The 25034-nt window shown below is 35.3% G+C and overlaps 1 protein-coding gene across 2 annotated transcripts in view; it reads left to right on the forward strand.

Moving 5' to 3' along the window:
- The first annotated feature begins 1117 nt into the window (after positions 1-1117).
- Positions 1118-25034, forward strand: part of LOC117334914 — a 35076-nt gene continuing 11159 nt past the window's right edge. The window contains exons 1-17 of one of the 2 annotated variants that reach the window (XM_033894758.1): positions 1118-1265; positions 3580-3701; positions 7898-7962; positions 8837-8899; positions 9693-9815; positions 10700-10822; positions 11733-11807; positions 12468-12589; positions 13570-13659; positions 14001-14096; positions 14454-14561; positions 15835-16012; positions 16258-16487; positions 18064-18134; positions 20618-21045; positions 22357-22711; positions 24715-24788. In XM_033894758.1, coding sequence (XP_033750649.1) covers positions 3670-3701; positions 7898-7962; positions 8837-8899; positions 9693-9815; positions 10700-10822; positions 11733-11807; positions 12468-12589; positions 13570-13659; positions 14001-14096; positions 14454-14561; positions 15835-16012; positions 16258-16487; positions 18064-18134; positions 20618-21045; positions 22357-22711; positions 24715-24788 — 2233 coding nt within the window. In that variant the 5' untranslated portion in view covers positions 1118-1265; positions 3580-3669. Of the gene's footprint in view, positions 1266-1325; positions 1476-3579; positions 3702-7897; positions 7963-8836; positions 8900-9692; positions 9816-10699; positions 10823-11732; positions 11808-12467; positions 12590-13569; positions 13660-14000; positions 14097-14453; positions 14562-15834; positions 16013-16257; positions 16488-18063; positions 18135-20617; positions 21046-22356; positions 22712-24714; positions 24789-25034 lie in introns of those variants that run through there. The other variant, XM_033894759.1, reaches the window with a different exon arrangement.

Consider the following 25034-nt stretch of genomic DNA (forward strand, 5'->3'; position numbering starts at 1 on the left):
TTCAACGATCTAATAGCTCTTTCATCATCATCATCATCATCATCATCGTCGTCGTCGTCGTCGTCGTCACCACACATATAAGGTCTACGAGGGCTGATTGATAAGTTGTGAGCCTCGTATTGAATTAAAGGTGGTACTCAATGATGTTCTTTTTTAGTCCTACTATTATCTGACTGTATAGAGCCGTGTATCCAAGGACTGGTCTCATTTGGTTAGTTTATATCGACGAGGTAGTACTCTAAAGTAAACTTTGCAAAATGGACAAAATCGGTTAGGGGTTAGGGTGAAAGAGTCTGTCAGTGCCATGACTGCCACTCACGATTGTAGCTTTAAGAAGTGATTGAGCATCCGCATTATCCACCTGATCTCGCTCCATCAGACTTCCATCTATTTCCAAAACTGAAAACAGCTTTTGTAGGCACCCTAACCCTAACCCTGGCCCTAACATGCAATAGATGACTTTCGGAACAGACAAGAAGATGAGTTCAACCACCACTGACAAAAGTGTAGATACTGAAGGGGGTTATGTTGAAAAGTAATACAATATGTGTGGTAAAATTCAAATCCTTCAATACGAGCATTAGATGTTTCAGATGTTGGAAGCATTAGATGTTTCAGATGTTTGTACATTATATCACATCACATAATTATTTCTTAGTTATATTAAGTAAACAGTATGTAGATTTCATGGTTATTTCATTCTGGGCCATAGGGACATGTCAAGCCCCTGTGTGTATATTTCTTATTAATGGCGTCTAACAAGCTTCATATGATTGACATTCATTGATTCATTATTTTGATAACGTATTTTAAAGCAATTAAATGTGTGATCTAGATATAATACAATTACGATATGATGTACGGTAAGCCGTTTTATTTTGAATAAATGCTACTCCAATGATCATATGTATTTGTTGTATGTAAATAAAAAATGGTGCTTACGGAAAGCTACACTGAGTGGGGATGTTATTATTTAAAAAAAAAATATCATTTTAGCCTACTGTAATCATATATGATATATCCGTCTTGTTCGCCTACTCCGTAAATTAGTATAATAAAAAAGGGTTATGTCCCTTACTTTCTTAAAATAGATTGGAATTCCCCAGAATCGCCCAATATAATACACTTTATTGAATAGTCTACTCGCCAGGAAGTGGAAAAAGGCATTAAAAAAGCAGTAGGACGACTCATTCTAAAATGCCTTAACAAATGATGAAAAGTCTAACTTGACATGCGAGTTATAGTTATGTAACGGGGGAAATCGGGTAAGAGAACTTTTGCTATTTTTAGGGATTTCCACGAAAAGATAGATAGGGCCAAGTGTGATTATGAGTAACTGCCAACTGGTAGTTTTCCTAGAATATGTTTGTAAAACAGTACACGGTTATATAATATGCCGTCCGAGAGTAAACAACCACCACAACTAGCAAGTGTACTTGGCTTTGATGACGAGATTTACTTGTTATACGACACAGGTAGGACTTATTTGGCCTGTAGCATAAAGCCTTTGGACAATTTCAAAAACATGGATGCAGACTCTTTGCCTCTATATCCGTATATATATATATATATATATATTAACGTATTTGCACTTTAGACTTGAAACATAAATTAACATCCTCCTTATTTGGTGTCAATTTGAGCATTTCAAATCTGCCGAACCATGCGACACGTGTTTATCTTATCTACATGTATATATTGCTTCTCAAATATCTGCTGTATGTTAGAGTAGATCTATTCAAATACTTGTCAAAGGTGATAATGTAATTCAATCATGAAATAAAGCAACAGATGTCATTGATATATATAATTCAAGGTCTTGCTAGGAATATTAATAAGGACTAGGGTCACCCCATGCAGGCCAGTTTTAAAGTTTACGTAACGGACTATAATTACCAAGATATATATCTCCTACACCAAGTTGGAAGGTACTACAAATTGTGTTGTTTGAATGATGTATCAGGTATTTTTCCAGTATGACATTTTACCCCCTCACTTCCAGTAAAAAACAAATCCTCGAGTTTCCCAGGGTTAATAAATTTATATTGATTTCAGTGTACAGTCTGCAAACTTGGAACCAGGCTACAGGCTAGGTTTGCTAACACTCCACTACAGACTTGTATATCTAAGTCTACGGCTGAGATTAGAATTGAATTTATATTGACTCAAATCTTTTAAATTATCAACTCTATTTACATATTAATTAATTGATTACTCACAACTAAGCCCACTTTCTTCATTTTAGCAGAAATGTGAATTAAAATCATTCAATAATTGTAAAACAGTAAAGCTAAAAGTGGTTCACAATTTAGCCCTTCCCAAACTTTTCTCCTAAACGCTTTCTTTAGATGAGAGGATTAGATAAATATGAGGGAAGGGCAGGATGGTATGTCATACTGATGGGAGAAATCTCACAACACTGAAAAAGATCACATGGTCAGAGAGCTAGGTGACCCACAAATCGGACTACCCAGAAAAGACCACATGGTCAGACAGTTGACCATAACTTATCAGGTTCAGCAGGTGAAAGGCGAGTGTGTTACCATGGTGTCACCTGACCACTATAAAATATATATATTCATCGGTTGAGGCAATATAATTACAAAAATCTTAATATTGCTCATGTTAAATTATGAATATGAACAAGTTTGGACTCGGAAAGAAATAAGATTTTAGTATCATAGCTTGCAAGTTTGTCTTCATGATAACTAGCTGAAAGTTGAAACATAGTCTAGATTTAGCTGAATAAGAAGCTGAGGTGGTGTGTCACAACAAGCCAGGATAGTAGGTTAGGATTGTCCTTAAGTTTACTGTCGAGTTTCGCCTGTTACGGTTTCGACAGGACCTTGTATAATATGTCCTTATGTAGAACGAGGAATGACTTTTGGAAAATTGAAGTGAAAAATAAGAATCATATAATTATGATTGAAAAGAAAAATGAAAATTGTTTTGATTCATTTTCATCTTCTCTCCTGGATATTATTAACAACAAGGATATATGTCTTGTTAAAAATGCCCCAATTTATGCCCCTTCAGAATTGTATTCGGTCCCATATTTTCTGCCCATGAGCAATTTTTATATCATAATTTTATAGAAATCATACAATAAAATGTCTCCGATGTTGAAATCACTTTCATCGGTTATAGCTCCTTCAATGTTAATACGATAAAAAAATACAACAGGTCGCCTGTCATCTACGTTGTTTAGGGCAGTGTTCCGATGCTGTATGCTTATCTCATTGGGGACCAGAAATCCACTACAGCAGCGAAGGCCCGATAAAGGACTTCAAATAAGTTTTTCACCTGGTGCTCAATCTCGTCGATAAAGAAGGCAATAAATTATGTTTAAATAAATAAAAATACAATGTACATGTACATGTAAGCAAAGGGAGATATATAAAGTATACATGTTTCTATACATTTTTTTTTCATAAAATGACAAGGCTTCTATATTAGCCATTCGATAGACACCCTACATGCATAATCATTCATTTTATTGTTTATTTCTTCAAAATGTATGTTTAATAGGTTTTTTTGTGAAGTTATTGGTCAGTTTGTGGTCATTACTCTATGTTGTAGAATGGAGATGAGATGGCCAGTAGAAGGATAGTGAGGGCCTGACCACTCTGATTAGAGAGAATTTTGACTGTAACACCACAACTTAACAACATGGCTAACGGACAGACCTATGAAGAAGTTATGTGAGTATGCCATCAGAGACATCCATACACTTTCCAGTGTCTGTCAAGTTTACCATTAAATCACTATTTATAATAATCTTGAATTCGGGGATGGTTAGATATCGACAAAATTTACTCTGGATCCTGTTTTGAAGAAGGAAACTTATCGGTGCATAAAGAGAGGGTCTGGTTCCGCAACCCTGCTTCCACAGAGAGTGGAGCCTAAAATGGGAATTGAAGAAATATTAATTGTATAATTAAAGGGATTTTGATCAAATCTGGTCTTGAGCAAAAATAACTTATGGGCTAGGCAATCATTTTAGTGTAAAAGGATGGTATATGGCTCATCTGGGACCAGAGGGATGGGGCCCAGTAGGGAAAATAGACTGGAGGTGAATCATTTTAAGGCAAATCTAGGTGAGATATACAGGCCCTCTGGGCATCTTGTTGATGAAGTTGGGAGGGGTTTATGTACGTAATGCTAATTTTGTCAGCACTCTAGCAGCCCCGCTTCATTCCTTGAGAGATTTTGATAAAACTTCTTACATGACAACCATGACATCTCTCTGACAATTTAAAGTTTCAGGGTTTTTGGGTCAAGGATAATGTTACTATTTTTAGCAGAGGTCAGTACGGGACATAAAGCAATACCTAATATATTGATTTTGTGGAATGAATGTAATTCTGATATTGACTTTTTATGTTGATGTCAGATTTATTAGAATTTGGGTTAGTTTGGTTTATTTTGTTTAACGTCCTATTAACATCTAAGGTCATTTAAGGACAGCCTCCCGTGCGTGCGACATGCATGCGTGTGGTGAGTGCATATGTGTGTTTTAGGGAGGCTGTGGTATGTTTGTGTTAAGTCTCCTTGTGATAGGCCGGAACTTTTGCTGATTTATAGTGCTACCTCACTGAAGCATACTGCTGAAGACACCCAGCAGGACACCCCACCCGGTCACATTATACTGACAATGGGCGGTCCAGTTGTCCCACTCCTTGTATGCTGAGCGCTAGATTTATTAGAAAGATATGTACATGGATTGCATTCAAAACAGCATGGACAGATGGATTCGGGAAATAGTAAGCAGTTTTTGTCAACCATCAATCTTTGGTTAATCGGTGAAAAAAGATAGAAAGTTAACTTATGATACTAAAATGAGGCAGATGATACATGGGAAGGGAAAAGAATAGTTGAGAGCCATAATCTTATCATAAGTTTGTAACGGTGATGGAACAAGTGGTAATTACCACCACCATATTCTTGAACAAAGGAAAGAAAATCTAGGGGGGGTGCTGTACCATAGTCAGTTTTATGATCAACAGAGATGAAAAAAAACCTGAACTGGCATGTGTTTTCATCAAATGTTCATGTATGAGAAAGGAAAATGATTGGAAAGGTATATATAATCTATATTACTTTCAGTTTACTAAGATTTTCTGGAAATATGAGTGAACAGGGTTGCAATAGCTCAGTAGAGTAAAGTGCCCACCATGTTTCTTAAGGTGAAAGTCCGAGGTGCATGGTTTGATATTCACAACCTGTGTAGGTTTGTGTTTCTCAGAGAAATGGGCCGGTCTGTGCTGTCGTAGTTGTATCCTTGGCTAAGACACTTTTACCCTAATTGGTCTGGATGGCTTGTTATTGGCCTTCATGTACGTTGTTCAGTGAGGTAGTCACCAACTACTACAAGGAGATCCTGTCGCTAAATAATCATTGCTGTTCATGGGGCAATAAATCCAGAAAACAAGCAAACAGACAAACAAACTTCATACATGAAATTTTCCAGTTTAAATGATTCAGTCTGTGTGACAAATACAATTGTCATACTGGTACAAACTGATGAAAGAATGCGCTTTATACATCCTTATAAGTACAGGAAGAGATTCTGATTATGATATTTAAGTAAGAATATATAAAGTTGACTTGCTACTACTTACGGTTCAATTGCTTTGGCATGTAATATGTATGATTAATATCCATTGACTTGTACTCAGTCAAAAAGCTTATTATAGAATCTGTGCTCCTCATACATGTGTACCTAAAGTAAGTACATTTGAAAGTAAAACAAAAGAAGGCTTAAGTTAATTCACTGTCCTATCCAAAAAAGTAAAACTATGACATAATATTGACTACTACCCTAAATATACAGACCAAAACAACCTTATACTGACACCATGACCTTATACCGACACCATGACCTTATACTGACACCATGACATTATACTGACACCATGACATTATACTGACACTATGACATTATACTGACACTATGACATTATACTGACACTATGACATTATACTGAAAACCATGACATTATACTGACACCATGACATTATACTGACACTATGACATTATACTGAAAACCATGACATTATACTGACACCATGACATTATACTGACACCATGATATTATACTGACACCATGACATTATACTGACACCATGACATTATACTGACACCATGACATTATACTGACACTATGACATTATACTGACACTATGACATTATACTGAAAACCATGACATTATACTGACACCATGACATTATACTGACACCATGACATTATACTGACACCATGACATTATACTGACACCATGACATTATACTGACACCATGATATTATACTGACACCATGATATTATACTGACACCATGACATTATACTGACACCATGACATTATACTGACACTATGACATTATACTGACACCATGACATTATACTGACACCATGACATTATACTGACACCATGATATTATACTGACACCATGATATTATACTGACACCATGACATTATACTGACACCATGATATTATACTGACACCATGATATTATACTGACACCATGACCTTATACTGACACCATGACATTATACTGACACCATGATATTATACTGACACTATGATATTATACTGACACCATGATATTATACTGACACTATGACATTATACTGACACCATGATATTATACTGACACCATGACATTATACTGACACCATGACATTATACTGACACCATGACATTATACTGACACCATGATATTATACTGACCACCATGACCTTATACTGACCACCATGACCTTATACTGACCACATAACCTTATACTGACACCATGACCTTATACTGACACCATGACATTATACTGACACCATGATGTTATACTGACACCATGACATTATACTGACACTATGACATTATACTGACACCATGATATTATACTGACACCATGACATTATACTGACACCATGATATTATACTGACCACCATGACCTTATACTGACCACCATGACCTTATACTGACCACATAACCTTATACTGACACCATGACATTATACTGACACCATGACCTTATACTGACACCATGACCTTATACTGACCACATAACCTTATACTGACCACCATGACCTTATACTGACCACATAACCTTATACTGACACCATGATATTATACTGACACCATGACCTTATACTGACACCATGACCTTATACTGACACCATGACCTTATACTGACACCATGACATTATACTGACACCATGACATTATACTGACACCATGACATTATACTGACACCATGACCTTATACCGACACCATGACATTATACCGACACTATGATATTATACTGACACTATGACATTATACTGAAAACCATGACATTATACTGACACCATGACACTTTACTGATTACTACCATATAGACCCAAACAATGACATTATACTCACACCATGATATTACAAAGATATCACGACATATATTTGACATCGTGAAATTATACTGACCACCTTGACCTTATACTGACCACCTTGACCTTTTACTGACCACTGTGACCTTATACTGACTACCTCAATCTTATACTGACCACATGACCTTATACTGACCACCTTGACCTGATACTGACCACTGTGACCTTATATTGACCACCTTGACCTTATACTGACCGCTATGACCTTATACTGACACTATTAACTTATACAGACACAGTGACATTATACTGACCATATTGACCTTATACTGACCACCATGACCTTATACTGACCACCATGACCTTATACTGACCACATAACCTTATACTGACACCATGACATTATACTGACACCATGACCTTATACTGACACCATGACCTTATACTGACACCATGACATTGTACTAAACCATGATCTTTAATTTATCACTGTTCTTATAACCTTATACCATATCGTTAATATTTCCAATTTAGGAAGAAGCTGGCCGGAGGTGGACGAAGGCTTGGTGCACATAACTTTCCTGGAGCAGTAAGACATGGTAATGAAAATGTTGATTTTGTCTGAACTGCAATGATAGCTGTGGTATATGTTCTTACATTATATGTTTACAATATGATAATGTATTGATGTTTCTTGAGAAGGCAAACTGCTACATAATAGGGTCTCGCTTCTGACTATAAACTGCATGATGTTCTTTGTTGAAACCAAAGATCTTTTTACCCTATACTGTTTAACTTACATCTACCAAACTTGTTATAATCCTTTATCTTAGGACATCAGAGTTGTGGCATTTGTTAATTTCTGTTCTCGTGCTTTTTTCGCTGAGTAGTTATAATTTACACTATGAAGCCTATGTTCCGTTGTTCAAGAAAAGAATACAGACTTTTATCTCATTTGTGTTGCTGCCTAATGTGTCACATTGATATCCAAATGAACCCATATTTACTTTTACTGTAGCCTAAAATGTTTTGAACATTAGTTTGTTGCTTTTATACTTATCAATTATAGACTTTTGGTGGGGTCAATATGGCATTTCCCTGAGGTTAGCATAACACCATATTAACTGATTCAAAAGTTCTTTATTAATAATATATATATATATTCATATTTGAAACTTGTTTGTAAAAGTATGAAATTGCATTATATTCATCTTCATTACAGAAAATTTACATTGGGACTTTATGATGACACAATGATTATGACATCACAATACTATGCAATATTGACTCAGTGATTCTTAAAACAGAGACATCATGTGTATATCTCAAAATATTAACCTCCATGTGACCATGTTTTAACCAATGAGAATTGAGGAAAATTTGACCATATCTAACCATTCATTTTATTTGAACATTTTGCGTGTGATAATGTTTAAACATTTTGTTTTAGATTTATTTTCATTGAAATTGTAGATGGCAGTCTAATTATGACACAGAATATGTGGATAGAAATAGCCAACACAGAGTCAAAAAGTGGTAAGTATTATTGTCTATGGAATACTGAATAATTAATTAATGCTTGTCAGTGAGTGCACAGTAAGAGAGAAACATCTGGTATCATGTGGCATTAAAGTTACAATGTTTTAGTAATAGATTATAAACTTCTTGGCCGACCAGACCTAACTCTTACACATTGGTTGAGATATCACAGTCCAAGGAACAGCTCCAATGTAAGATTCTATTTATCTGTATTAAAATAGTGTAGCATGTAAACTGGAATCCTTCTAGTTAATCAAGGGAATCTCTATTTTCCTTGTATTGAATCTGTTACTTATTAACTAAAAAAAAAACCAACAAAAAAAAAAAAAAAAAAAAAGAGCCAACCTCTGTTTCAAGCTGGGTGGGGATGTTTGATTGTTCAGAGGGGCGCTGTGCTTGAGCCTGGTTACGTAAGGTATATGCAGGGGTACTAATTTAATATATACACTGTACCTAAATATACATAGAGGTAACATATCACAACAAGATTGAGCTTGGGAATGAAAGTTAAGGGTAAAGTAACAGATTTGATAATTTAAACCCATCTTTCACTGGGATGGTCTCCGATTTTAAACCCATCTTTCACTGGGATGGTCTCCGATTTTAAACCCATCTTTCACTGGGATGGTCTCCGATTCAATTATCATGCAAGCAAAAAAAGATTTCAACAAGCGAGGTACAAAATGCCTTTTTTGGACTGCAGTTTTTACGAAGGGAAGTAACTCCACCAAACCAAACTTGAAAAAATGAACATCCTAATTTTAAATGAATATGTTTTTTTCTGTGACAGCACGTTCCATGAAGATACCCAAAGGAAGAGGTATTGATACAATATTTGTCATCGACATCTCGGAAAGCATGATGGGTCCGCCATATGAAAAAGCAGTAAATGTTGTGCGAACATTTCTAGACAGTGAGTTTGATTTTGGTATTTGTTTTTATTTTAAAAAAATTGAAATTCCTTATCTAGTATAAAAGTTGAATACATAGCTGTAGGATGTATGTTATTTCCTCACAAAAATATTGTTTTAATTGATACAAATATATAATGTAAGTTAAACCTGTGATAAAGGGCACCTCTATATAAAGGACACTTGTCTATAAAGGACAGACTCATCAGCCCACTCCTTCCAATTTACTATATAATTAACCTCCGTATAAAGAACACCTGTCTATAAAGGACACTTTTCATCTGTCCCTTGGGTATGGGTGTCCTTTATAGACAGGTTTGAATATAAATAAAAATATGTATGAAACTTTCTTTCACTTTATGTTTTAACTTGCACGAGAAATGCAATTTATGTATGTTGAAAATCTGTTGAAAATTACTGGTATTATTGGTACGATAATGATGCATTGTCCCAAAACAAGGAGTCATCGGACAAATAGGAGAACAATTTAGCTCTTCTGCAGTGGTATTCAATAAGCAATGTGCTTACATGCTTCATAAATTCACTGCAAATATTCAAATGTGTATATTGTAAAGAACAACGTATTTTGTAAGAACAATGTATCATGTAAAGAAGAATTATACTCTGTATTTTGTAAAGAACAATCTATATTATAAATAAAACAATAAGAACCCCCCAAAAATCTGAAGGATTTAGGAAGTAACAGAGGTTGGAGCTGTATTTTGTAAAGAACAATCTATATTGTAAAAAACAATAAAGACCCCCCCCCCCCCCCCCCCCCCCCCAAAAAAAAAAAAAAAAGCTTAAGGATTTAGGGAGTAACAGAGGTTGGAATTGATATTATGTCCTATTTACAGATTTAAGAACTGTTGTCTTCATTTCACAGTTATCGAAAATGTCAACCGCCGGCATCGCCTGAGTGAAAGTGTTGCCTTGGTAACGGTTGGGCATAAGACAGAGGTGCTGCACCACCTGACTTGTGACTATGGGGCTCTGAGGACTCATCTGGGTAGGCCTACCTCCAAGGCTATAAATACCACATCCCCCTGCAAATGTCCTTTTTTCTCCCATGCATGATTTCATTGTTCCCCAAATTAGGTAAGAGAGATATTTAATCAGATCATCGTCGGTGTATCATCAATGATATCAAGTAATAAGCTCATTGTATGTTGAGAATTTTCACCCTGTTTAGAAAATTCACCCTGTGAAATGTTTGCAGTTGGGAATTAGCGGTATAACATTTGTTATGTTGTTAAATTCACCCTCTCCTTATTGGATAAGGGTGAGAGAAAAGAATCAGTCACTACCTGGGGTGGGCAGTATGGGGGTCGGGTGTGTGAGAATGGGGGTCGAGTGTGTGAGAATGGGGGTCAGGTGTGTGAGAATGGGAATATTAGCCATTGGAATACAATTCTCAAGTTGCAAAATACTGCATAAGTCTCATACTTAATTGTCAACTCCAGCATATTGCCGTTCTGGTTGTGATCCTTCCTATATCAGGTGAAAAAGAGTATCTCTGTCTATGAATCATACATACACAGATATAGGATATTTTACTCTTTTTGTTTATTAATATTATGAAGGCGTATGAAGGCAGTTAAGTTTATTAAATAAACTTAACTACCTTCATAAGCCTTCATGATATTTGTTCTTGAAGTGATGTATCCTAGTTGTAATCACAAAATTAGCTACAGTAATTATAACAAGTTAAAGGGGTGTTTTGTTTATATAATCAGTCCAGAGACGAAGTGTGTGAGATTTTTAGGGTTTTATGAGGGATGATTGCTCAAATCCGGGATAAATTAAACCCAGATTCTGGAAATTACCAAATCGGGATTTAGGGGAAATTTTTAATGATTATCCGGGCACTTCCCGCGTAATCCGGGATGGTTGACACCTATGTTATTTCTCCATTACAGATTCAATACAGGTGGGAGGACGTACTCCTGTTATGGCCGGTCTCTTCATGGCTCTGTCAGCCATTAATGGCCGTGGTAAGTACCTACAGATCCACTGCTTTAAAATATAGAACAATTCATTTAATTTATTACTCACAAATCTTCTGTGGTCAATTAAAGAAGGTCTGACGGAATTGTGAGTCTATATATGGTAATATCATGATTAATCTGTAACAGTTTAGAAAGTCTCAATACCAAGTCTAAGATTAAACTTTAACAGTTTAGAAAGTTTTTAATATCAAGTCCACATGAGGAAAACCCTAAACAAATTTGTCAGAAAATCTCAATATCCAAGTGAAGTTCTTAAAGTTGAAAACAATTCAGCCATTAATTTACCTATGAAGTGTAGATTCTGTAAGTATGAAAGGTATTTATGAGGTATTTAAAACATGAAATAAACATACTGTAGAGAAAACTGGCGTAGGGTGTCACCAGCCTTCTCTAGAAGACTGATGAATGCTCTTCTATCCCCAAACCCAACATTGTGGTGACAAGTACTCACGTTTCGTGGTCTATTTCTTGCTGTGTTCAGGATCAAAGAGACTGCTGTTTGACACCCCCCCGGATTAAATACTAGCTCACGTGCAGAACCAGTTCCAACCAAGGGAGATAACTCCCCTGATTTTCACTACAATACTAATTGTCTTATTTTTGTTTGATATGTACACCTGAGGGAGATTTATCATTTGGTTACAGGCTCAATCACAGTGATGAATGGAAGCCACGTCCACCCACGAATCATCCTACTTACCGACTCCAAGTTTACAGACTCTGAGTCAACAACTGGTCAAGACAGCAGCTGGTATGGCCAAGAAGAGGTACACTTCATTGTTCGAGATCTTTGTTTTGTAAATTGAAGATGACATAATCCTTCATTTGTAAATTGAAAAAAAAATTAGTTAATTCAAAATCATGAATGAGTTTTTTTTCATTTGTAAAGTACTGATTAGGTATTTCAATCTTATCAATATTTTGTTGGTTTTTGGTGAAATATTTGATTTTTAGCCCTCCATCTGGATGGTGTGCTACTAGATGGTTGGCTTTTCAACTCGCCCTACATCCGTGGTCTGCGGTCCTTAAACAATCATTGTTATGACTTTTTCTTGAAAAGAACTTAAGGGATTTTTCTCAAACTTCTTACCATAAACACCTGTGTAATTTGCACAGGTACTTTTTGGGGCTGAAAATGCTGAAAAAAAATCCCTTCTATCCGTATATTTTGCGCATCTTGCGTAAGAGGAAAAGCTACGGTAACCGCCATGCACACAGAATAATGAACATTTGTCAGCTCAAACTTACACACACTTTCAAAGAAAAGTAAAATTAAGTAATCACTTTTGCATATATTGCCACAAGTATGTCTAATTAATCTAATTATTTAGCCAAACAAGGCTGTAATTGACAACAGAAATAATGTCCACTTGGATGGATGTATGATTTATGATGAGATATTTGTTCATCTGTAGATTTAGGATGAGATATTTGTTCATCAGTAGATTTATAATTAGATATTTGTTTATCTGTAGATTTATGATAAGATATTTGTTTATCTGTAGATTTATGATTAGATATTTGTTTATCTGTAGATTTATGATTAGATATTTGTTTATCTGTAGATTTATGATAAGATATTTGTTTATCTGTAGATTTATGACAAGATATTTGTTTATCTGTAGATTTATGATAAGATATTTGTTTATCTGTAGATTTATGATAGATATTTGTTTATCTGTATATATATTTATGATAGATATTTCTTTATCTGTATATTTATGATAATATATTTGTTTGTCTGTAGATTAATGATGAGATATTAAATCTAGCTGCGAGATTGGGGGCAGAGCATCATCCCATTCACTGTATCAATGTTGGTGATGTGGAAAACCCTGTAAGTAATGAATTATGTACCAATAAAGTAAATGTCCCTGTGGCTCAAGGCCGCAGTAATACATTTTGGTATGCTCGGTCACAGTTGGTTATGGGTAATTCTTAATTTCATCATGTAATCGGTCTGTTATCACATGAATTTGCCCATGTGATATTTTTGCATATGTTTTCTTAATGTAAATGCAAGTTGTGATCATAGCTAAAAAATACATTTGCCATTGATTAAAAACTCGAACCAGGTGAGTAAAAATACAGATAACCATACAGGGTCTGTCAAAAATGTTAACATTGGTCTTATAAAAATTCATTTCCAAGCGTACACTATGCTTGTATACATTTTAGGAGATTTTACAAAAGATTGCGGAGGTATCTGATGGCAGTGTGACTGGTTGTGACATGCTAAGTGTGAAAAAATTGGGTCGACACTTCAAGAACATGGTAAGTAGATGTCTGGTAATATATTTTGTCGGTAATATCAAACAAGTACACTTATTTTTACACAGTAAAACCTGCCTTAGTGACCACCTGAATTAAGCCACTTCCTCTCATTGATGACCAAATTCCCTCCTCCCAGTGTTATCAACCATCATAACGCAAGTTAACTAAACCCTTTATTTACTATAACCTGAACCTGGATTAAGAGACCACCTGTCATATGTGACCTTTTCTATTGCCTCCCTTGGAAGGTCCCATCTGACAGGTTTGACTGTATTGCTATTACATACAATGTATGTATAAATATGTGAACTGAAAAATTTTCTTGAAAAATATAGCAAGTTCTGTGGTTTTTGACAGGCTGCAGTGACTCGAATGCGTAGGAGCTTTTCCCTGAGTTGGAAGAACAGGAGAGATTTTGAGAGTGTTGTACACAGCTATGAAAGTGATGTTGAACAGTCAGACATAGTGAGTACTTGTTTAACTCCATTTTTAATTTTTTTTTACATTGGCAAACAAATCTGTTCTGGTATGGGTGGTCGGGTGGCACTGTGGTAACACAAAAGCCTAATTTACCTAGGCGACCGGTACTCGATTCTCCGATCCGACGTGAAAAGGTATGGGGTCACCTGTTGGGTCATGTGAAATCGCAATACATTCTTGTTATAATGTACCATCTTTGAGGATGATATGAAAATAAATGTAATATTTCATGGTGACATTCTGATAAATAGATAATTTAGTTATGTATGACATGATAATAAATGTAATAAGTAAATATAGAATTTAGGATAATGATAAAAAAAGTAATATCTGAGAAGAAAAACATAATCAGAGATGTGATGTCAGAATTTCATCACAATAGTAATAATTATGTTTCAGGATGACATAGTGATAATGATTGAAAAAATTCAGGATGACATCAAGATAATGATTGAAATATTTTAGAATGACACCACGATAATGATTGAAAAATTTTAGAATAATTTTAGAATGACATCACGATAATGATTGAAAAATTTTAGAATAATTTTAGAATGACACCATGATAATGATTGAAAAATTTTAGAATAATTTTAGAATGACATCACGATAATGATTGAAATATTTCAGGATGACATCACGATATTAATTGAAATATTTTAGAATGACATCACGATAATGATTGAAATATTTCAGGATGACATCACAATAATAGTTATAATATTCCAGGAGGACATCACGATAATGATTGAACTATTTTAGAATGACATCACGATAATGATTGAAATATTTTAGAATGACATCACGATAATGATTGAAAATTTCAGGATGACATCACGATAATAGTTATAATATTCCAGGAGGACATCACAATAATGATTGAAATATTTTAGAATGACATCACGATAATGATTGAAATATTTTAAAATGACATCACAATAATAGTTATAATATTCCAGGATGACATCACGATAATGATTAAAAATATTTTAGAATGACATCACGATAATGATTGAAATATTTTAAAATGACATCACAATAATGATTGAAATATTTCAGGATGACATCATGATAATGATTAAAAATATTTTAGAATGACATCACGATAATGATTGAAATATTTCAGGATGACATCACGATGATGATTGAAATATTTCAGGATGACATCATGATAATGATTGAAATATTTTAGGATGACATCACGATGATGATTATGATATTTCAGGAGGACATCACGATAATGATGATTGTATTTCAGGATGATATGATGTATATACTCCAATATAAATTGACTGACACTGTAGAGGAGGATGCCGAGTTTTTAGACGGATCAGCACCTGCTCTGGGCACACGAGTGATGAGGGGACCTCAGTGGGTCAGTGGTAACCAGGATGGAGAGGGGCCTGGCACTGTTGTCAGACATTCACACAAACAAGGTAGGAACTCTCTAAATTGTGTCATCTGCATCTAAAACAAAAGAAATAAAAAAAACAAAAATTTGTCTCTAAACCATACCAAATCCTATCTGAACCATGTCAATTCTTATACATACAGGTTTGACCGTAAATTTTAAAGCAAATGTACAATTAACTTAAACATAAAAGCCTTCATAAAATTGAGCTTGGAGACAGACATTGAGCTGTTTAACCAGTCATTGATGTAGTCTGATTTTGTTTTGTAGGCCATGTGTTTGTAGAATGGGACTTTACAAGGACTAGAGGAGAGTACAGCTATCAGGAAGGAAAGAAGCAGATTGTTACCAGTCAGGTACAGCGAGTCCTAACGGAGGACGACTTGATTGCAACAGGCTGTCTGGTGTGTCGTGGGGATGACTGGCAGTGGGGTTTCCAAGATGGAGGACCAGAAAATGTTGGGGTTGTGTACGATGTTCAGCAGAGTGGACTTGTACATGTGAGTATAAAACTCTTACTCTAATATGGCTTGGTAGAAAAGGAAATAGAGAGTATCTCTTACCTACATAATGTCCTAGATGAAACTTTCATAATATCTTGTACCCTGACACTCGAAGGTGTTGTTTGCATATATTTTGATGAAAATTGGTATGTAGGTGTTGTATGATATTACAAAGTACACCATTGCAATATCAACTACTTCGTTTAATAGGGGCCACAGTGGCCGAGTGGTTTAAGTGTTCCGACACTTTATCACTAGCCTTCACCTCTGGGTCGCGAGTTCAAAACCCATGTGGGGCAGTTGCCTGGTACTGACCCTAGGAGGGTGTTTTTTCTCCGGATACTCCGGCATTCCCCCACCTCCAAAACCTGGCAAGTCCTTAAATGTACTTGGCTGTTAATAGGACATTTAACAAAATAAACCAAATAAACAAATCAATCATTTGATAAGACTGCAGGGGTGGTTTGGGAGACATATGTAACAGTCCCCTTCAAAATAGAAGTGGTATACATATTGTTAGAAGGGTGTGAGAGGAGGTGGTATCTTTCTCTACAACAGCCGAGAATAGATCAGTTCTTTATATACATGGTATTTTGTAATATTTTAACCTAGGCCAGTGAATCAAAACGATGTGATACTAAGTCATTCATTTTTTTCATCCTCCGCGAAACGTGTTTGCGGGGGATATTAAATTGGGCTCCGTACGTCCGTGCGTGCGTCCGGCCGGCCGGCCGTCCGTGCGTGCGTGCGTCCGTCGGTCCGTTCATGTGTCCGTTCAACGCAGCTCCTTGAAACTTTCTGATGTATCAGACTAGTGCCCTTGTTGTGCCTTTTGTTATTGCGGACCTTCCATTTTCAGTATTTTTTCTGTCACCATGGAAACTTAATCAAAAATACCAAATTACTGTTTTCTTTTGTTTCTGGGCTATAACTCCATAACCGTTCAATGCAGCTCCTTGAAACTTTCTGTATATATCAGACAAGTGCCCTAGTTGTGCCTTTTGCTGTTGCAGACCTTCCATTTTCGGTATTTTTTCTGTAATCATGGAAACTTAATCAAAACTACCAAATTACTGTTTCCTTTAGTTTCCTGGCTATAATTAAAATACCGTTCAACGCAGCTCCTTGAAAATTTCTGTATATATCAGACTAGTTGCCTAGTTGTGCCTTTTGTTATTGCAGACCTTCCATTTTCGGTATTTTTTCTGTCACCATGGAAACTTAATAAAAAATACCAAATTACAGTTTCCGGGCTATAACTCGAAAACCGTTTGACGCAGCTCCTTTAAAATTTCTGTATATATCAGACTAGTGCTCTAGTTGTGCCTTTCGCTATTGCGGACCTTCCATTTTCCGTATTTTTTCTGTCACCATGGAGACTTAATCAAAAATACCAAATTACTGTTTCCTTGATAACTGTTACTTTGAGCTTGATATATACATGTATTTGGGTTTTCATACCAACTGCAGGGCGAGGCAGATAATGCCAAGCTTTGCGGCTCCTTGTTTCAATTTTTTTAATAATATTTGCTTAGTACTGGCCTTATATAAATTGAGAGTATTCTTGTTTTAGGTACGATGGCCAAATGGACATAGCAATTGGTACCGGTTTGGGGCCGAAGGAATGTTTGATGTTAGGATATGGTGAGTGGTATTTTGTCGGAGTATGCTCAGTATTGAGTCATTTATAATGAGTGGCGACAACAAGGAGACATACCTGAAACAGGCTATAATCCTGGCACTTGCATTGATTCACTCAAATCTAAGAACTTTATAACATTGTAATACTGACACACCAAAGATATTTGCATTGGAAACTGAAATTGGTACAATCCCTATTCAATCATATCTTTTAGGTTAAAAATAAAACACCACTAAAATTTTAATATTTGCAGCGTTTTTTGCTCTCTTACTGGGACATAGAAGAGACTAATTAATTTTTCTCGATTATTCAAATTGCCAAGAGAGGCATAGAGTACTGTGGAGTGGTGCAAGGCGGGGTAGGGTAGTGCAACTCTGCATGAAATGTATTGTTATTGTATTACAGAACTGAATTGTATTGTACTTAAAAAAATTGGTTTATCCTACTTGGAGATGGAATGATTGATGAAGCCACATAAGTTGGCATAGTTCTGTTCTTGGTAAATGTGTTTGTCTCGTAAGGTTCCATATTTTGGTTTGATGATATCGTTGCATATTGTGCCAAATTTTCTATTTACCAGTCAGCATGTTTCTGTCTTTTATGGGCTGATTTAGAGTGACATGGTAATGTGTTTACCCGAGAAAATGCCGTAATATATCATGGAGTGGTGATCAGCATGTCTGGGAATGACATATGAACATTGTGTCCGAGACAAAATTGTTGTGAAATGAAGGAGTGATTTGTGGGTGTATTCTATTAGAGGTGGTTCTCGTGGCCATGTTCCTATGTATCTGTTGTCGTGCAATGTCAAGTGGCAAATATACATGGTATAGATCATTAAAGGGACATCACGGTAAACCAATTTTTATTTTGTATTTTTTCATATTATTGGGTATATCTTTAAAAAAAATATCCTTATGAACAATAACCATTCGAATTTGATGATATATGTATATAAAAAACATCAATTATTAATTATAAAAAGGTTATCACAATTCGTTGATCAATAGTCTGAATATGCAAATTTTGTGACATATACGATAACACGCATGCGCACAACACACTAAAACACATGAAAACAAAAATGGCTTCCAATGTGAATCGACTGCGGTTGAAAACGATAACAGCTTCCGCAATGAAGAGAATAATCGGAAAATGGGTCAAACATAATCCTAGAATTAAACTGGGGAAGCAGTACAATATAGTTCAAACATGAAAACAGCAGTAATACGGACGCTGCTCGTATTCTACTTGATTGCTGGATAGTAGGTCATGACAATCTCGGTAATATTTACACAAACTTGGTAATAGTTAAACAAACTCGGTAATATTTATACAGTCTGTACCAGTACATCGCTACTGTCACTATACGTACGGTGTTTACACTTATTTACACATAAATATATGTGCCGGAATATATATAGAACGTGTTATTTAACATTTAAACCACTGTATAATATCGTTAACCAACTAATCCAATTCGCCTTGTAAACTATCGTGTGTTTGTGTTGCCTCGATTTCAAAACAGTCACGTGATGATTTAAAAATAATTTCCGCGCTAAATTTAGAGGGGGATTCCCAACTAAATCAAGTGGTCAAGCTGGACATGAGGATCGACTGTGAACATTGGGACAGCACAGAAACATAACTGGAAAGGAACAAAACACGTACATTCAATGAAAATTACAACGCTTTTACCGTGATGTCCCTTTAATAAAACTGTGGATGCAACAACTAGACAGATTTATTCCATATTCACACCATATTCACATATTTACACCATATTCACACCATATTCACATTTTTACACCATATTCATTGTATTCACACCATATTCACTGTTTTCACACCATATTAACATTTTCACACTGTATTCACACTATATCAACATATTTACACCATATTCACACCTCATTCACATAGTTGCACCATATGCACACCACATTCACATATTCACACCATAACATGGTGTCAATGTCAACACCTGACAAAATTTTGGCGGTTGTCAGTTAAGCTCAGAGGTCACACTTGACCTTTTTTAACTTTAAAAGCTTGTGAACAATATATCTGTTGAATCCAAGAACAGATTTAGTTGTTAAAAGGGATGGGATTGAGGGTATGTCTGTGAACCCCTGCTTACTTTGCTTGTATTAGTCTTCTACCAGTGAACCGGGGGAACTATAGGTTTCCTCTCCATCTGTCCTATATTTCACTTTGTATGTAACACCAAAGTTTGTCAGAACTCTAGTGACTTAATTCCTTGTGGGATTTTGATCCAACTTCACACAGTGATAAAGGAACATAATATCTCAAGTTCGAGTATACATATGTAAGTGTTTTTGGATCAAGGTCAAGGTTGCTGTTACTTTTTTTTAATGGGTGAGGTTCTGTTGTGTGTAAACATTTGAATATCCCAAAGAGTTAACAGTATTTAAAATGCATGGCCAGTGTGTATAATTATCCTTCATTTAAAATATCTTTACAGGGAGCCGAATGAGGGTATAAATGGTGCTGGATTTTCACCTACAGTATTTCAACCCAGACAAGCTTTCTTACCACCAAAGCCAAACAGAACAGAGATGGTTACTTCCGCCACTACTTTTAAAACAGAGAAACCAGCAGCCAGTGCCACACAGAAGGGTGCTGAACTACCTGAAACGGATAACCCTAGTCCTGTAGTACCACCCAATACCCCACCCGGGCCAGAATCAAAACATGCCGGTGTATCGGGATCGGATTCAAATAGGAAACATGTGCTACCGCCGACTGACACATCAATGCCATCAGCTTCACCTATCAGTATGGTGGGGTCCCAATCTCGCCAACTAGACACCTCTGGGCCGATGTCACTGAGTGCACAGACGGATTTGTCTATCGATCATGCAATGCCCAGAATAAATACTGACATTACTGGTAAGTATAGGTCTATGTTTAGCTCATCTTTCCAGAAGGGCCGAGCACAGTCGTCTGCTTCCAGATAGTATTGATAGGAAAAATATGAATAGGCCCGATTCCTACTGTCAACCACAGGTATGTGACCTCGCACGCGACACTCTCACCTTCAATACATGTACATACACACGTTCACCAGGCATATAAGCCTTTTCTACACTATATCAACAAGGTGTAACACTTAAAAGTCTTCGATGCATCGACTGTGGAACGGAAGTAGACCTGATTGGTCGACAGCTCTATAAACAATACTAACTATAATTGTCGACCAATCAGGTCTACTAGTAGGAGTAGAGGCTAATGGTTTTTTTCTATCAACACTAACCAGAAGCAGACACTTGTGGGTCAAGTGATTTCAGGCTGTGGTGTTGTATCATGATCAACTGCCCATCTATCTAGTGTCAACTTCTTCATTACTCAATAACCAAGAGACAACGAATCAAGATACCATTTCCATGTGATGAACACCTACAAAATTTGCAAAAAGAAATTAACTTAACCCATATTCAAGGTCATGGGGTCAACTTTGCTAAAAAAAAACTTACACAATTTATTCTCATGAAGGGAATATCTAATTAAAAAAATCATGTAAATTGGTCAGTAGGTTTCTAGGATTAGCTCCCAACAAAATTTAGGAAAAGATATATTACATTGTACTTTAGTACATTCTCAAAGTTACATGGGTTTTCAGAACATTTTTCATATCTAAGCTACTTGTCAGTAGCTAAGGACAATCTTTGTGATGTCCTCTTATTGATGATAACATAGTAATTATTTATGGGGATAATTTCTTCTTGTAAGTTGGCATATTACACAATACTACAGATTTTTAATATTTTTCTCTTGACACATTAGTAACAGACCCCAATCATAAGAGACTGTGATAGCTCAGGTGGTTAGAGCTCCGGCCACATAATCTCAGAACATCTGAGGTGTGTGGTTTGATGCTCTCTGCCTGTGTCGGTTTGTGTTTCTAATAGGAAAGCTGGGAAACAGGTCACTCTGTACATGTGCTGTCATGGTTGTGTCCTTGGGCAACACACTTTATCCTAATTACAGTGGATTGCATGTGAAGGGTCTCCTGTGTGGTGTTCAGTGAGGTAGTCACCAACTACTACAAGGAGACCCTGCCTCAAAATGACTCTTGCTATTCATGGGGTGATAAATCAGCTCATCTAAAACAAACAATATAATCATGGTCATTCCTTATTTTTAGTGGTATACAGTGAAAAATAAAAAAAAAAAAAAATGATTTTAATATTTTGTCTTTAGAACATTTTGGAACTGAAGCAACACGAACACACTTGAAGACACCAGATGAACAGCCGAATACTCCAGGTTTTCCTGTAAAGACCACAGCCACTACATCAGTATTGACTCATGACCTCTCTCCTGAAGATGCTGCTCAACCTCCACACAACAAGACTTCTGAAACAAACTCTACATCTGGAGAAACTGCTGATTCTAAAGAAGATGATGTTTTCAGACAGGATGTTGAATGGCACTGGTTTCATAAAAAGAGAAATCAATGGGTTCCGTTCTCAGAGGCCAACATGACTGACCTTGAGATTGAGAAAAACAAAAAGAGGAAAAATAGCAGCAAGACTGTCAAGATTAATGATACATGGTAAGTAAGATAAATGATACATGGTAAGATAAATGATACATGGTAAGATAAATGATACATGGTAAGATAAATGATTCATGGTAAAGATAAATGAAACACGGTAAGATAAATGATACACAGTAAGATAAATGATATGTGGTAAGATAAATGATACCTGGTAAGATAAATGATACCTGGTAAGATAAATGTTATGTGATAAGATAAATGATACATTGTAAGATAAATGATACATAGTAAGATAAATGATACATGGTAAGATAAATGATTCATGGTAAGTAAGATAAATGATACACAGTACGATAAATGATACACGGTAAGATAAATGATACAACCTAAGATAAATGATACAACCTAAGATAAATGATACACGGTAAGATAAATGATACCTGGTAAGATAAATGATACATGGTAAGATAAATGGTAATATAAATGATACTCGGTTAGATAAATGATACATGGTAAGATAAATGATACATGGTAAGATTAATGGTAAGATAAATGATACACAGTAAGATAAATGATACACAGTAAGATAAATGATACATGGTAAGATAAAAGATACACTGTAAGATAAATGATACATGGTAAGATAAATGATACATGGTAAGATAAATCATACACGGTAAGATAAATGATACACTGTAAGATAAATGATACATGGTAAGATAAATGATACGTGGTCCGATAAATGATACACTAAGATAAATGATACTTGGTAAGATAAATGATACATAGTAAGATAAAGGATACACGGTTAGACTGTAAGATCAATGAAACATGGTAAGATTAATGGTATGATACACGGTAAGATAAATGATACATGGTAAGATAAAAGATACACTGTAAGATAAATGATACATGGTAAGATAAATGATACATGGTAAGATAAATGATTCATGGTAAGATAAATGATACACAGTAAGATAAATCATACACGGTAAGATAAATGATACATGGTAAGATAAATGATATGTGGTAAGATAAATGATACATGGTAAGATAAATGATACATTGTAAGATAAATGATATGTGGTAAGATAAATGATACATGGTAAGATAAATGATACATTGTAAGATAAATGATATGTGGTAAGATAAATGATATGTGGTAAGATAAATGATACATGGTAAGATAAATGATACACGGTAAGATAATTGATACGTGGTAAGATAAATGATACCTGGTAAGATAAATGATGTGGTAAGATAAATGATACATGGTAAGTAAGATAAATGATATGTGGTAAGGTAAATGATACATGGTAAAGATAAATGATACGTGGTAAGATAAATGATACATGGTAAGATAAATGATATGTGGTAAGATAAATGATACATGGTAAGGAAAATGATACATGGTAAGATAAATGTCCTGCGTGGTAAGATAAATGATACATGGTAAGATAAATGATACACGGTAAGATAATTGATACGTGGTAAGATAAATGATACCTGGTAAGATAAATTATGTGTGGTAAGATAAATGATACATGGTAAAGATAAATGATAAATGGTAAGATAAATGATATGTGGTAAGATAAATGATTTATGGTACAGATAAATGATAAATGGTAAGATAAATGATACCTGGTAAGATAAATGATGTGTGGTAAGATAAATGATACATGGTAAGGTAAATGATACATGGTAAGATAAATGATACATGGTAAGATAAATGATACGTGGTAAGATAAATGATACATGGTAAAGATAAATGATACATGGTAAGATAAATGATACATGGTAAGATAAATGATACGTGGTAAGATAAATGATTTATGGTACAGATAAATGATACATGGTAAGGAAAATGATACATGGTAAGATAAATGTCATGCGTGGTAAGATAAATGATACGTGGTAAGATAAATGATACATGGTAAGATAAATGATACGTGGTAAGATAAATGATCTATGGTACAGATAAATGATACATGGTAAAGATAAATGATACATGGTAAGATAAATGATAAGTGAGTTTTTGCGGACTTTTTGTTCAATAGGTACCGGGTGTTCTTGAATACCATGAAGCTACAGAAGGTGAACAGTCGTGAAAGCACACCTGTCCGGCGAGCAAGTACGTTGTTGTTTCAATATTTTCTGAAGACTTCTTTGGTCTGAGCTGCTACACGTGAAGCAAAGTCATGCACATGGAATCGCTAATATAATTTATTATACATTCTTTTGTTGTTCAGTCACAACATTTTTGGGATCATTTTGATGTTTTTTAAGTGTTCATGCAGATATTTGGATTAATTTTGTTGATGAAAAACATAAAATGTGGATGGATTTCAAGAATTTGTGATAAACCCTTAAAACATTT

Source organism: Pecten maximus, chromosome 9 (genome assembly GCF_902652985.1).
Source record: "Pecten maximus chromosome 9, xPecMax1.1, whole genome shotgun sequence".
In the NCBI taxonomy this organism is placed as follows: domain Eukaryota; kingdom Metazoa; phylum Mollusca; class Bivalvia; order Pectinida; family Pectinidae; genus Pecten; species Pecten maximus.